The sequence below is a fragment of the Lates calcarifer genome, linkage group LG4, assembly GCF_001640805.2.
Source record: "Lates calcarifer isolate ASB-BC8 linkage group LG4, TLL_Latcal_v3, whole genome shotgun sequence".
Taxonomy (NCBI): domain Eukaryota; kingdom Metazoa; phylum Chordata; class Actinopteri; family Centropomidae; genus Lates; species Lates calcarifer.
In genome coordinates, this window is record NC_066836.1 from 14,782,173 (window position 1) to 14,798,073 (window position 15,901).

The 15,901-nt window shown below is 43.8% G+C and overlaps 1 protein-coding gene across 2 annotated transcripts; it reads left to right on the plus strand.

Annotated features, from left to right (window-relative positions):
• The first annotated feature begins 1,957 nt into the window (after window positions 1-1,957).
• Window positions 1,958-15,309, plus strand: LOC108883581 (voltage-dependent calcium channel beta subunit-associated regulatory protein). Of its 2 annotated transcripts, none has more exons than XM_018676909.2 (11): window positions 1,958-2,264; window positions 2,439-2,643; window positions 5,538-5,609; window positions 8,874-9,019; window positions 9,228-9,289; window positions 9,399-9,561; window positions 9,646-9,826; window positions 9,951-10,094; window positions 10,948-11,146; window positions 11,299-11,494; window positions 11,579-15,309. In XM_018676909.2, exons 3-11 carry the CDS (start codon window positions 5,562-5,564, stop codon window positions 13,470-13,472), a joined length of 3,033 nt encoding a protein of 1,010 aa, XP_018532425.1. In that variant the 5' UTR covers window positions 1,958-2,264; window positions 2,439-2,643; window positions 5,538-5,561; the 3' UTR covers window positions 13,473-15,309. The 2 variants fall into 2 exon arrangements, with proteins under 2 accessions (XP_018532425.1, XP_018532424.1); XM_018676908.2 differs by having other exon boundaries at window positions 1,958-2,176.
• Window positions 15,310-15,901: the final 592 nt, after the last annotated feature.

Here is a 15,901-nt window from a genome sequence, read left to right on the forward strand (position 1 = left end):
AAGTTTGCATGTAAAAAGGACACAACTGTAAAGACTGTGCCACCATGGCAAAAATGTTTCCCTCTAAAAGTTCCATGTCCTTGAAAACCATATGCTGTGTTTATGTTTCAGATGTTTGAAGAGAGCTCTTAGGCCTTTTGAGTAAATTAAACCCTCTTACGCAAGCGGAAAAGGGAGTGAAGAGCTCAAAATGTCCCAAAAATATGTTCTGGTACATTGCCTGAGAGGACATGAAAGTCTATGCAGACACGACATGTGGGACACGGTCACATTCCTGAATTGACGGCATCTCCTCCTTCTGTATCCATGAAACTGTGACACCTCAGTCCTCCAGCAGACTTCGGTTAACTCCAGTGAGTAAATACATGTGGGTCACTTTGGTCGCTTTGAACTGATTCCTCCCAGCTGAATTAAATCACTGGCCATGTGTGCTGTTATTTCTGTCAGTCAACCAGCTGTTCTTTGAGCCAGTTTGCTGAAGTTGTTTTTTTTTTTCCGTGCAGAGACATAAAAACAGGTTCTTCAGACGTCTAACTGACTTTGCTGCTTCAAACTCACCGTCCTCCCACTTTCTGTTATCGTACAGGCACAGATTAGACCTCCTGCCACTTTGCTGCTGAGGCATTTTCTATTTGTGCGAAGCCTTCATTTCCTGCATCACACAGGAGTGCACACTGCAGATGATACGATTGCAAGAAGCATTTTGGATTTGAGTGTGTGGGCAAATTTTGTTTGCCAGTCTTATAGAAAAATGACTTGATGTAAAATGAATACACAGACAAACACATACTGGAAAAGGCCTTAAACTCTGAACTAACACTCCTACAAAGCTGGGTCATGTCCATCACATTAATTGTCATTAACAGAGTCTGTCTGCATTTAATTAGCACTTTGATATTAAGGCAGCTTGAGACAAAAAACATGACCTCTGTGCCCAAACAAACAAACTCCATCTACAGAGAGTAAGAGCCCCTGGTTGACACTAACCAACTGGGTGGACATGTACAGGGGGTTAACAAATGCTGCTAACAGGCAGGAATATACAACAACATGAGCCACTATTACAGCAGTTTTTGACGATTCAATTATGCAATAATTTTAGCTCCTTTCAAGAAATGTTTTTGATTCTGTTTTCCTGGTAAAAGCTGGAAACTTCCTGCACTTACAGAAGCAGGTCAGAGGTTACCGGGTAAGCTGTAGGATTAAAGTGTAGTGTAGGAGTGTAGTGTTCATAGAATCTCCTTTTAAGGAAAAACTCATAGGCATAGGTTATTAGGTCTTAATAACCTATGCCTCCTCCTTATACATACATTATGCCAGTGTCTTTTTAATGAATCATCTTGCCCAGGAGCTGATATATGCATTTACATAGCAGTCTCTACATAGCCAGATTAACCGGTCTGGAGCTCTCATTTACCTCCAGGCTCCTATAAAGTACACTGCACACTATAGATGTAGCTTACTCCTATACTGAAACATTACCTGGCCACACATTTGCTGGTTTGTGGTCATATTTCCGGGGGCCCCCAGGAATACAGTCTCTAATTTTGATACTACCTCTGTGGAATTAGGGAAAAATTAAACTATTTTTTATTTAACTGGAGGTTCCTCTGTGAGTCCTGTAATGGGCCCCTGAAGGCCTGGACTGGATTTGATTTGAGGGGAAAAAAATCTGGGTGAGGAACTTCCATTTTAAGCACATTTAACCTGAAAACTACAGTGCAACACTGCCACCACGTGGTGAAAGGTGAGACTACAAAAACGTCGCCAACACCATCCGTCTTCGTGCATCTTGTCAGGAAACGAGGAAACACTCGAACGCAACGAATGGAAAATATTCAAATGTACGTTTAGAATCAGTTTATTTCGATCCTACTACTAATAATAAACTGATGACTAATCAATCACCCTGTCAGCAGCTGCCATTCATGAGCAAACTACTGTGATGAGAATGAGGACGGGGTTTCTCCTCCATTTCACATCACCGTCACCACCACCACCACCATCATCATCATCATCATCAGTTCTGGTCACGTGGTGCATCGGGTGCGGGCGGTGGGTGTGTCTAATCGCGTGTGGTTTCATTCATAACTAGAGTCTTTATTTGAAACCCAGATTAAAGTATGCAGACGGGGCAGGCTGCCTGTGCACCGCTTCACACGGAGTCTACAGCCCGGTGAGTCCGACCTCTGCCCAGCTCACATCAGGACCAGCTCGCGGAGCCACAGGCGTGCTCACGGTGTAACGTGCTACTATTTCATTATGTAAGATGTGGGATAGGTGACACAGCCGGCTCTAAATAATCGCAGCGTCTGATTTAGTGAGACATGTTTGATGCGCAGGGTCCACGGCGGAGCCCTCACACCACCCCCACCTTGCCCAGTGTCCGGCACATGAAGGCTACCTGCGTGACTATAACGGTGATTTATTCCCCGCAGGCTGAGAGCACACGACGCGGAGATGTGGGACAGCCTTGATCGGCGGGTTTTCGGAGGAGAGGGGAAGATGCTGCCGCTGCTGATGCTGAGGCTGCCGCTGCTGCTGCTGCTGCTGAGCGCCGCCGGCTGCAGCGGGTCGCTGTAGTCAGCCTGCACAGAGCGGAGGGAAGCTGCTTCAACACCGCCTGTATATAGACCGTATAAGGTACAGCACATCTGGAGGCACATCAGCATCCAGTCACACGTCAGGGTGATATGCAGCCACTTCACTACAGTTAGGGGATGAACTATAGGTGGATGTCTGTCTGTCTGTCTGAGCCACATCCTCCATCTGTCTGTCTGTCTGATGTATGTGAGGATGTAACATGTCATTAGACTCTGGAAACGAAAGCACGCGCGCGCACACACACGCTTTGGATTTATATTTTCTCCACCAGTCGGGGTCAGTGTTTTCAGTTTTACTCTTCAGCGCTGACTCACAAATCCAATGATGGTAAAGCTCAGGGGTCACTACTGTTAATTAGAGCTTATTAGAAATGAAATAGTAATTAGATATATAAATATGAAGTAGCATTAGGCTAATAAATAATTAGATACAAATTACCAGTGTAGGACAAATGTACAGGGTATGTAGAGGGACATGACATGAATAATAATACTAATACTATTATGTATATTATTATTATTATTATATTATTGTGTAATGATTTAAAATACTCATATATACTATCCATGAATGGATATATTCTTAAAGTCAACATTATGATGGTTTTAAGTTTAACCCCTTAACACACACTTTCTTACTTTTATTCCTTTTTCTATTTATAGCCTTGAGTAGGATGGAAAAATCACTTTCTGACTGAATCCGTCTGACTGTTTTTTTCCCCCACAACTCAGGACTGTGTTTTTATGGCTGCATCATTTTATCAAATGGAGATATTCTACATGTCTTGTGGAACATTTTATTACATCTCTCCACATTTCTGCCAGATACACAGTATAGAGATATTTTTTGTAAACTTTGGGATAGCAACGTAAAATAAATATCTATGTGGGTTTGAACAATATTTGGCTTTACTGCATGTTTTTGCCATGACTGACTCTCCACAGGGTCACATGTGGTAATGCGTGTTCCTGTCAGAAATGCATTAAGGAAGCCGGTGTTGCTGAGTTTGGACTGGCAGTGTTAACTGCTGGTTCACTGCTGTAACACTGATGCAGCAGCTGAGCAGTGAATTAGTTTGACTGACACAATGTTCCGAAGTGGAGATTGATAAAGATGCCTGTACTCCAGGTCTGGCTCTGTCAGGCTGTAGTAAGAAAGAAAAGGAAAACGTAAGACTTGCTGAACAATATAATGCATAATGTCATTTCATTTTTATACAAAGCTTTATAAACCATTTTAACTGTTTGTGTTTTAATCAGCAAAGACAGATGCAGAGGAGCAGATATGTCCTGATGGAGGTAGTGGTCGTGTCAAACACAGAAAAGACAAAACAGTAAATAAATAAAACAACAAAAAAAGGGCAAATTTGTAAAATCTCAGTTTTTTTTTCATGCACCATCTATAAAGTGTTTTAATTAATCTGCTGTTTGCTATTGTGTTTGGAAATTCACGGTCTGAGTGAGAAAGAAACCCGTGAGACACACACACGCACACACACACACACACCCATCAGGACAAAATGACCTGCTGACGCTGACCATGTGTGAAGCATCACTGAGGATAATTGAACAGAACAAGGATTTAACGTATGTACACTTTGTGTGTGTGTGTGTGTGTGTGTGGTTCTCTACCGTCAGAGCGTCCTCATTGTTCAGAGCTTCGTTCTCGTCCTACTTACCTTGAGCTGTTGGTATGTATGAGATATTACATAAAAAATGACTCTCACATGGTGAGTTAATGTGAGGCCGTGTTAGCAGCCTGTGTGAGGAATGCGACCAGGGACTGATGTTACACAAGCTGCATTCTGTGTAAATAATCATGTGCTGTCAGCTCTTCTGCCTTTCTCTGTATCTTAACACACTCTGTCTGTTTGGGTCTCAGATGCACACAGTAACACACAAACTGTCATTTTACAGAGACCGGGCTGTTGTCCACAGATAGAGATCAGAGTTTATTGTATGGGATTCTGGCTGTTATAGTCCATCTACAGAAGAAATCTCTAGACACGCTGGAGTTTAGTTTGCATCGCTTCAGTATGTTAAAGGGGCATTCCTCCAATTTTACACAAGAAGATCGGTTTACTCGTCGAGTCTGTTCAGGATGTGAAAACAGTTGTGCGATGTGTTCTGTGGCTCTGAAGGAAGCCTTTTCAACGCTGAGAAAATAACCCCAGTGATGTCATCAGGGTAATTTTTTGCTGAGATTGGAGACGTCAAAAATGTAACAGAAAGCCTTCAGATAAATTTTCTTTATTTATCCATTTTTAAACTAACATTTAGAGATGGTAACTTTAAAGAACATCAGAATAAGTCTTAAGAAATAACAATCTTCCTCTAGTAAAAGTCAATGTGTGAGCACACCTGAACAGTAAATATAGATAAGCTGTGATAACACTTCATGCATTGTCTGTGATTTGGGTAATTAGGACAATATCTTGCTTCATTTTGTAACTAGAGGTGATCACATGACATACATGAGAATGTCACACAGAGGAAATTAAAGGAGGTGGTTGGTGATTTTCCGCATTTTTGTTACTGTCAACAAACCCCATGAAAAGACTAATACCAACCATTTGGTTGTCTGTTGCTCATTACTTCACAATTGCCCTACTCTCTCTCTCTGCAGCGCTGAGCCCATTGGTTTCGACTGATGACGTCCTTTTTTAAAAAGACAAAAATCTAAATAATTTTCTAAAACATTTGTAGTTCTGTTATTTTTTCTCATTCAGGGGTAAACAGTGCAGTTGTTGGGGAACTATTTTGCTGGTTTTGGTCATGTGATTTGCTAACAGTAAGAAATATTTGAATGGTTTCCAGCCTTATCCTTTAAATTTTCTGCACCTTAAGCTTTCTGTATAAAATAGCAGAAACTGTAATTTTGTCTGGAACGAGCAGCTCCGTCTGACTTTTCTTCGATTTCCTCATCCTCTGCAGGGTTCACTCACGCTGACCTGGACCATGAGCAATGATTTGCCTGTTCTGACAAGTCTGACTGAGAACTCCACTGTGAGTACTGCCACGTCCACCCCTCCCTCTCCATCCCACACCATCAACACATACTGTCCACACCTTCACATCGGCTAGCGTCTGTTATCTGGTGAACGACAATGCTTACACAATGCTCTATGAGTTAAGTTGGACCAAAAGCCAAAGCGACAAGCCGACCAGGTAGAAGAAAAATGAGCTGAGTTAACACCGCAATGTTCCGGTAACAGGTATTACATCCCAGGTGGAGCAGTGGTGGAGGACAGCCTGAACTGTATCCAAAGAGGATTTGACTCAAAACCGGGACTGTGTGTGCTGCTGGCTTTGTGTGCCATGCAGCCTCTGGAGGATGGGGGGTGGGGGGTGGGGGATATCTGAGCCAGCAGCAGTGATTATCGGACAGTTAAAGCTGTCTGTGCGGAGAGAGAATTGACTGTTGTTTGCCTCTACTGAGTGTGTTAGAAACATGGCCTGAAGACTGGCGAGAGGCTTCGCTGCTCGAGCTGATTGATTGTGTTGTTCTTCCTGTTTGGCTGAGCTTGTAAAAACAGCAGATTTCATTAAGCTACAGATGCTCTGACAAATTCTGTGAGTATGTGTGTGTGAGGCCCACACACACACACACACACACACACACACACACACACACACACACAGCGTATCAAGGTGTGCCTGATGTTGCTGTTATGCTGTGATGGAGCTGTTAGTCTCACTCATATACATACAGCTTCAAACATCTCCCCATAGGCCTCAGCTGAATGTAGGCCACTACTGTATCTAATGAATGTAAAAATGTACTCAGTGCATATGTGACACGGCACTCAGTCTAACATGTTCTGGCCTGAAGCAGGTTTGAAGTTGAATGAAAAGGAGGGGAAGAAACGAGGTGTTTTCTTTCGCTCTCACACACATAATCGTCGTCCTCATCTGGTAGTATAACCAGAAAACGACAGCTTTTTCTACTCAGCAGCTCCCTCTCTCCTTCCGTGCGGCGACCTGCTGCTGCTAGATTGAGCTCGGGGTTGAAGTTGAAGCAGATTGATTGATGTTTCGTCTTACAGAAGTGCCTTTACAGTGAGAGCGGAGTCATCATAAAACCAGCTGCTTTTGCTCTTTCTCACACACACCCTATGTTTTCTAATGCACCTCTACCTCTGCTATTTTTCTGCCCTCCCTCCCTCTCCTGTGTGTGTCTGTTACAGCTGGAAAGGATGCTCTGTGATTTGAGTGGGCGATTGCTTCTTTGCTTTTGTCTTATGTCATGGTGAACTCCATATTTTTGGGTTTTCAGCTGTTGATTTGGACAAAACAGGGGAATTTAAAGAATTAATATAAACTGACAAACCTACAATGGACAGTGAGAAAATGTTTGATTGGATAAATGAATCGATGAATAAATGAATCAGCGGTTGCAGTGTGTGTACATCTGGTCAGCAGCGGGCTTTGAGTTTTTCACTGTAATGACCTTGCTGCTGCTCCTGCTAAGGTCACCATCATCTAAAGGTCGGTCTGTGCTCCACGAGGAGCCTCCTCCACTCCACGGTCTTCCCTCCAAAGCAGCGCACGACGACAACCTTTCGCATTTTCATACATTGTATAACGCAAAATGTTGCGATTTGTGACGGTGAAAAGAGCCCAATTATTTTCACCCTCTTTTGAAGTCGACATCGGAAGAAGAGCCAGGAAAGTCTGGTGTGGGGATTGCTCATGTGCGTCTGCATCATCCTCCTCCTCCTCCTCCGATTTCCATTTTTAGCCCGCGGAGGCCTCATTTCCCCCTCATTGAGAAGAGCTGGGAAATTGAATTAAGGGTCTCGCTGACGTTTCGATTAGCATCCCCAGGCTCACTCAGCCAAGACTGAGAGTATTAATCAGGGAGAGTAGAGAAAAGAGTGTGTTGTCTCTATGTGTGTGTGTGTGTGTGAGCAGGCAGGATGTATATGAGCATGTGTGTGTGGATAAGAATCACTGTGAGGAGGAAAAGACTTAAGAGAGTCTTTCAGTGTTAATTCCACTCCTTATTAAATATTACGGTGCTTAGCTGACAGCGTAATGCGACAAAGAGATTCCTCATTCCTGCGAAGCTCAAAGGGAGAAGAATCAATTACTGGCCCAGCACAACTAATGCAGCCACCGTGCTCACAACAACAAAACATGACAACAGAGATATGTAAGCTCCTGCCTTATTGTGCTATTAAAAGGATGAGTTATGAGCTCCAGCTATGTCCTTTGAATACGAGCAGTGGAAATGAAACTGATGTTACGCAACTCATACATTAACAATAACAAGAAGTGTGAAGTGACACAGCTGATATTTCCTGTATATGTGTGATTTTGATATTTTATTTTTGTCAGTGAGCTTTCCACTTTATGTTGTGTCTCATAATGGAGGGGGACTTAGGGTGGGGTTGGGGAATGACTGTGTGACTGACTGATGTGTGTGGATGTGGTTTTAAGGCTTGGTGAGATGGGACAAAGGCTTGAGGACAATATGACCACAACCACTCAACGACTAATGGATGCAAAAAGGTTTAGCAATGAATAACAGGAATGAACATGCAAAGATAGACAAGCATACCAGTTAGTATTAACTTCACCTGCCACCACCTTCCAAAGACAGAGCGAGCATCAAGAAGAAGTCAGAAACCAGAGGACAGTCCTCTTCGATTCACAACAGGCTAAATTACATTTTCTTTTAAGAGTCAGTGCTGCAGTGGACAGAATAACATACCTTCCAGGCCCGTTAGTCTTAAAGGAAGTAAAAAGCAGGTAAAACTTCCATCCTGATGGAGGCAAATGAAACTCACTAAGAGTGCTGGAGTCCAGGAAAATAACCTGAGCTCTCTGTGTGGCTCTACAGCACACTCTCATATTGTTTTCCAGTGGTTTGTTGACTCAGTAAAGGAAGTATAAAACATTGCACCATCTTTATAGAAATAAAACCAGAGTTGGCTTCGAGAGTGATTTTATCCTCAGATATTTTGTTGGTATACTATAATACCAAACTGGGGAATGTTAAAAGACTACTAAACTGAGCACAGTGAAGTATTTAGCTGCTTAGGAGCCAGATATTTGTTGCAGAAGTGGGTGGAGACCAAAACAGAGTCACGACTCCAAATGAAGGCTGATGTTGTTCTGTGTTCATTTGCTAACATGTTGATAATGACGCAGATATGACAATAATTTATATAGTAGTGTGTCAGCATTAGGTTTTGAACATTGTTGTGCTGACCAAAGGTACCACTGCTAAAGTCCTAACCTGTTTTCCTGGTTGCCCTCCGTCAGGATGTGCCCGTGTCTGCGGGCCAGGTGGAGAACTATGGGCTGCTGTTGGTGCTGCTGAGTGTTTTTGCCGGGGGGACGCTGGTCCTGCTCTCCCTGCTGCTCCTCTTCTGTCACCGCTGCTGTATGGGCGGACGACGCTACTCCAGGTGGGTGCTGGCTGCTGAGCGGCACACTGTGTGGGATCAGCAGGCCCCCGCTGGTCTGCAAACACACGAGGATTACAGGGAGTCAACGTGATTATGACAGCAGTGGATTAAAGCTGTTAGGAATATGAAAATGAAAGCGTGTGATGTGATGAGGCATTTTTGTTTCTGTGAGAGAGCACAAAAAGTAAAACTACTTTCCCTCTTTCAGAGCCAGCGATGACCCTGAGAAGACAAACACCACTTATGCTGAAGATTCTCAGCCCACCCAAGGTCAGAGCTGCAGATTTTTTAAGTTTATACAGTATATACACATATTCTGGTCCACTGTTGTCACTAAAATTCTCTCCCTCGGTTTGTCCTTGTCCTCTTTGTCACTCAGAGATCACCATTCGCCTGGATGAATCAGATGCTCTCTCAGCTTCGAGTTGTCACGATGGAGAGTCAGAAAGATTTGTCTCCACTGGGTCTACGGGCCGTAGAGTCTCCTTCAATGAATCTGCACTTTACGAACAGGAGAAGACGACTCAGGACAAAGGACGCAGGTAGAGTTTATCTGAGCGACAGGTAAAGTCCTACAGCTTAAGCTTTAAGCTGTTCGATGATAAATGCTTTATCTTCCTCTTCAGGTACACTCTGACTGAAGGAGACTTCCACCACCTGAAAAAGGCCCGGCTTACCCACCTTCACCTGCCGCCAGCCCCGTGTGACCTTAAGATCCTCACCATCATGGAGTGTGACTCGGTAGAGAGCAGCACCGTCAACATCAGTGAGACGGCAGCTCCAAAACTGCCCCTCACCATCTACCAGGTAAAATGTATCTCTGTGGTTGAGTCGTTGCAGCAGATTTGAATTTGACTGAGTATTTCAAACACACATAAACAACAAATCAGGTTTGTTTTCTCATCTCTAACCTGTCGATTTCTCTCTCCAGCCCACCGAGAGACGAGTACCTGACTGGATGGGACAGAGCCTCAGTGGAGGTCTACCAGGAGACCCACACCACTCCATCATCCTGGACCAGGGACCCAGACAGGCCTCATCAACAATGAAAACACAGCACACACGGTCCCAGACAGTGAGTTACACCTTTTTCCACCTAACATTGAACATTTTTAAATGGTCATTGCATAATACAGTTTTGAAAAAACATTTTAGGCATGCTTTTGGCCTGGCTTTGATGATCCTCCAGATCAACCATGATATTTCAAGATAATAATATAATAATAAAAATGAGATAATTAGGCATTTGTATTCTGAAGAACTGGCAAATTACTTGCAGTGACAGTTATGTTCTCCTCAGGATGAACTGTAATAACTTTGGTGATGCTCTGACTCTTCACCTAACCCATCATCAGGTCAAAATTTTACTGTGACTTTACTTAAAAAAAAAGAAACGCGTTTCCCATCAGTCTGTGGTTTGTGTTTAGTGCTTATTAGCAATCAGCTGCCCTAAATTAAGACAGTGAACACACAAATGAAACAGCAATATTTCAGTCAGACTCTCGGGAATGCCAATAAGAGAGGTTTTAAGTCAAAGCGGACATTTTTATCATGCTTTTAGTTCCTGCTTGAGACAATATTTTAAAAAATGCAAACCACTAATTGTTTCTTTTTTTACAGTGAAACTGAAAGCTCAGTAAGCCTGCATTCATACATTTGCACAGATAGGTTCTTCAGTACAGATTGATTCACACGTATCACACATAAACACACATCTCACAGAGCTGTGAAAAGGAGCTGCCACAGGCTCAAACCTACTGATACACCGTGACATCAGTCATCACTACTGAGTGACAATATGACAAACTGTTGTCCCCTGAGGTCTTTTCCTCTGCCCGTCACGATTCATCTCAGCTTGTCTGCCTCAACCCCTCCTAAATGTCTCACCACCTCCCTCCATCCTCCTCTCCCTTCATCTCCTCTGTCAGATGGAGGCTATCGGGGACAGGGGAGAGGCTGAGAGCGAAAGAGGGATAAGAGGAGAGTTGACTCAAGCTCCGGGCCAGACTTCAGTTCTACATTTCTTCTCGAAACTGCGGCGCCATGCCAGTCTGGAGGGGGCGGGGCCTTACTTCAGGAGGTGGAAGTTTGACAGCAGTCACCGGGCTGCCAGTCTGGATGCCAAAGGTTTGGATAAATGTCATAAATGAATGAGTGTGATTTGATTTGTGGGTAATATCTAACTTTGCAAAAGAAAAGAATGTGAATTTTAAAAACTGCATGTGACAAGGTGAAGAGCATCAAATAGACAGTTATCTTTTCGTGTGAATTACCACCAGGATCACCCAAGAGAAGGCCCTTCCAGAGACAGAGAGCAGCAAGCGAAACCACCGATCACACCGAAGACGAAACCTTACCTCTCCAAGATGACATCATTGACTCTTTTCCACACACTCCCATCCAGACCAGTGGCCTCCAGTCCCTCTCTGCAGATTCTCTGTCTCACCCTTCATCTACACATCACGTCCTCAGCAGGTATATCCCTTAAAATAATCCCATGACTTGTACCCTAAAAATTCCCAGAATTACTGATTAACTCTCTGTTCTCTACCTGTGCAGGCTGAAACTCGAGGCCATGGTGGAGGTAGGCGGCACCAGGAGAGAGGAACCCTGTCTGCCAACAGATGACTGTCGTGCCCAGAGGCAAGAGGAGGCCACAATCAATGGAATAGGAGTAGAGAAAGAAACAAAATTTGGTGAAACTGTAAGAGCAGAAGCAGCGGGAGTCAAGCTAGAACTGACAGAGGATGACGACTTGTTCGGCGCACAAGAAGAAGCTGCGATTCAAGAAAGGTTTGAAGACATGTTGAGGAAAACTAAAGACACAAAGGTGGAGGGCATGACAGCAGATGTGAGGAAAAAGAATGAGGCTGAGGTAGATGATGGAGAAGATGTGGTGTTGGGAGCGGAGGCTAGGCAACGGGCTGACTCAGGCTCATCTCTTTCCTTCATGGTTCGCCAGGAGAGCTCGGAGGCCCCTCACTCCCTGTACAGAGACATTTGGAGCTTGCGAGCTTCTCTGGAGCAATACGCCTCCTCAGACCAGAGCAGCACAGATCGGGAGTCTATCCGCAGTGATGCCGACAGCGTCTCATCCTTAGGCGGTGCAGGAGCTCGCTCTGGCCTGGACAGCTGCCTGTCCCAAGACCTGGATGATGACCCTGAAGGAGAGGGGGAGGGAGAGGTGTTGGAAGGAGGGATCAGAGGGGCGTCAGGTGGGGATAGTGAGATGGGAGGTGGAGCTGGAGGAGAGGGTGAGGCAGGTAACCGCAAGCTCCTTCAAATGGACAGTGGCTATGCCTCTATTGAAGCCCCATCCAGGGCCCCTGAGGAGATGCGGCTTTTTGGGACTCCTGGAGCCCCAAGAGGGAAGACGGCATCAGAGAGAAGGTTGTTCTTCACCAGCTCTGGAAGAAAAGGTTCAGTGTGTGAGAGCATCGAGGCCAAGCTGTTCCAGGAGGAGCTGGAGGACGAGATGAAAGATTGCACAGAGGCAGAGGAGAAACTAAAGGAGAGATCTCAACTTGCCAGCCAGTCTCCCACCCTTCAAGAACCATATCAACTTCTGAAATCCCTTCATCCTCAGAAACCTCCAGATTCACAATCACAGCTGATGTCTCCATTAATGAAGCCGATCCCACAACCCTCGAGCCCTCACAGACCTCGCCTCCGCCGCCGTGACTACAGCATTGACGAGAAGACAGACGCTCTTTTCAATGAGTTCCTCCGTCACGATCCCCGGTTCGACCAGCAGGACTCTCCCCTGCGCTCCAGGCACCGCTCCAGAGTTCACCTGCGGAAGCAGTGGCAGAGACACAAGCAATACAGTGACCCAGGGTCAGGCACTGGGGGTAGGTACTCTCCATCTTTAGAGAGGCAGAGGTTTACTCCGCTGAGAAGGGGTGACAGTGCCGGTTACCCTCTGGACACCAGATATCACAGCACACTGTCACGCATTGCAAGTGCTGCTGATGAAGAGGCCAGTGAGGTTGCAGCTTGCGAGGACGCAGCCAAAGACAGTGTGGAGAACAAAGATCCATCAAGTGAAGGAGCTGCAGGGGATGCTATAGAAAGTGCAGCCGACAAAACATCTGAAGACACAGATGCAAAAAAGAGCAGCTCTTGCTGTGCAGGGTCAGGTGGAGAGGGCAGCAGCTGCCAAGACTCTACAGACAAGGACACAGAAAGTACAACTAGCCAGTCTTTGACCACTGTGACTGCACAATCGAGCCACATGGATCCAAAAGTCGACAACAGAAACAACAACAGTAGTCAAGCTATCCTATCAGAGGTTTCCGTGCAGGAAGAGGGCAACTTAGCAGACAAACTGGTCGCGTCAGTTGAAGAGAGGCTCTACGGCGGCCTGCGCAGCACAGAGAAGCTCGGCCAGGGAGGATCAGAGCGTGTGCTTACCGTGTCACACACAGCCTCACCTGGCTTCAGTCCCATATAACCCGTTGGCAAAATCATCTTCCTCATTAGCTTTATTTCAGATCCTTTGTGTACAGACCACAGACATGAACAAAACGGTCTGCAGCAATTCAAACATCATCACGTGTTAGATACTGGGTCAATCTCTGCGTCTGTTATAATCAGACAAATCTTCAAAATAAATATGGTCTGATATCACACAGATATATTCTTAAGGACAGAAGTACCTTCTGGACGGCCAGTCTCTTCCAGTGTTTCCATTCAGACCTTAATTTTCACTGTGACACCATGTGACATGTGATGCCCTTTTTATCGGTAACGATTCTTAAAATCCAATGCATTCATTACATTAGCTTCGAAAATAAAGATCCATCTTTAGAAAAATTAAATATTTTCAGACTTAACTGTGAATTTTCAGCATGATACTGTATGTCCAAACAACGTATATGTGAATACTGTACAGTTTTAACTTTAAAACAAAAAGCACTTTGATGGGAAGAAAGATAATGATGGAGTTTCTGTCACCCATTTCTCTCATTTTTAAACTATATCCTCCTCAAGTGTCCTTCTTGTCTTTATCACCATTAGGGTACATGTATATGTGAGAGCTGTTGTGTCTGTATTTGGTAACTGGAAGAAAAATGCTGACCAAGTTAAAGAAAAACATTATTCTTATGACAGTTTTATGCTTGCAGGCTGCTCTCTCTTTAACACCATATAAGCAGATCTAGAGATAGCACACTATATCGTAAAAGGAAAAACAGATGGGATACCCAGAATATACAGCCAACACAGCTGTTGAAGATACATGCATCAAGCATTTTTATACTCATATTTCATCCATTTTTATAGGATATCAGTTAGTCATTTGCCCCTGTTATGCATCACAATTAAGGAGATGGTATTCATGGGCTCCAGTGGAGTGTTGTATCACTACTGGGACTCTGCTGTGGGGGAGACTGACAGATGATACTTAAAGTGACTGACATTGGAGCCTCTCAGGCTTTTAGACAGATGGTCCAGTGACAAGAGAGTTGAGGCTGTGAAAGTGGAAGTTGAAACTGAGCAGCAGTGGCATTGTCTACTCCCATATCCCAGCATAAAGGAATATACTAGATTGTATTTTTATTATTGTCAACAAATCCCACAAAAAGACCAAAACCAACAATAAACTGATCAAACTAGTAGGTACTGTATATGTAGCTAAAGTCTGGTATAGTTTATTACTTTGTGTCATAGAACAAAATATGTATTAATCCACAGCTGAAAATAGTCCCCCATCCCATTACTTCTTTTTGACTAACAGTTGCTAAAAACTACAGTACCAAGTCTTTTAAGGAAATAAATGTGACCTGTTTTCAATGTTTTTTTCTTCAGTGGGAACCAATGGGAGTGAGACTGAGAACCACAGACAGGGGAAAATGAGAAGGTTGTTGGTTTTTGTCTTTTCATAGAATGTGTTGACACAGAGAAAAAATAGATATTCTTTACACGTCAGGATTAAATCTACAGTAGAGCTACAGCTAAGATTATTTTCTTTACTGATTAATCTGCTGATTATTCGATTAGTCTAAAATGTCTCAAATTGGTTAAAAAACACTCATCACAAAGGTGATAAAATAATAAAAAAAAAAATCTTGTCCACTAGCTACCATTTTGGAGAAATTTTCAACTGCATCTCATGGTCTTCCTCAGTAAAAAAAAAAAAACCAAAAACTCCATCCTCTGACTGTGAGATTTGAGTTTACTTTTTTTTCCTGTCAAATTACTGTTTCCAAGGTCAAGAAAGAAATTTCAGGTTCAATCTTAAGTGTCTTGTTTTGTCAGATCAATCAGTACAAAACGCAACAATACCTAATGTTTGCCGTAAAAGAGTAGCAGCAAATCCTTGCACTAAAGAACCTGCAACCAAAGAATGGTTTTTGACTGATCAGTTTTCCTCAGTCAGCTAAAAGATGAATTTACTGTTGCAGCTGATCTAATCTAATCTGGAGATGATTTTAGGATTTTATGTCATGAGATCTCACAGACTGAACTGCTTTCTACCCCCCCCCCCCCCCCAGTATGGATTGGAGTGTAATTATCCGTTTTGCATTTATGTCAAATGAACCTGCTGCAGAGCTCTTATCATGAGAGCCCTGCTGCAGGTTATACTGTGATGAAGAATGCCACCTGGCAAACTGCGATGGCAGCTTTCTCTATCACAGACTTGGGTGTGAGCTGCAACATGTGTACTGTATGTGTGTATATTAGGAAGCTCATGTGTCTGTCCTTGTTCATGGTGAACCACCTGCTTTATTATAAAATGTAGTGCAGAAAATTCAAATGTCTTGCAGCCTTTACAAAGGCTAGACCATGTGGGACCAACTGAGGCAAATTCTCATTTTGGACTGAACATTTTTCTTAATTAAAAAAAGGGGGAAAGAAATGAGTGACTACCCTGCTCATATT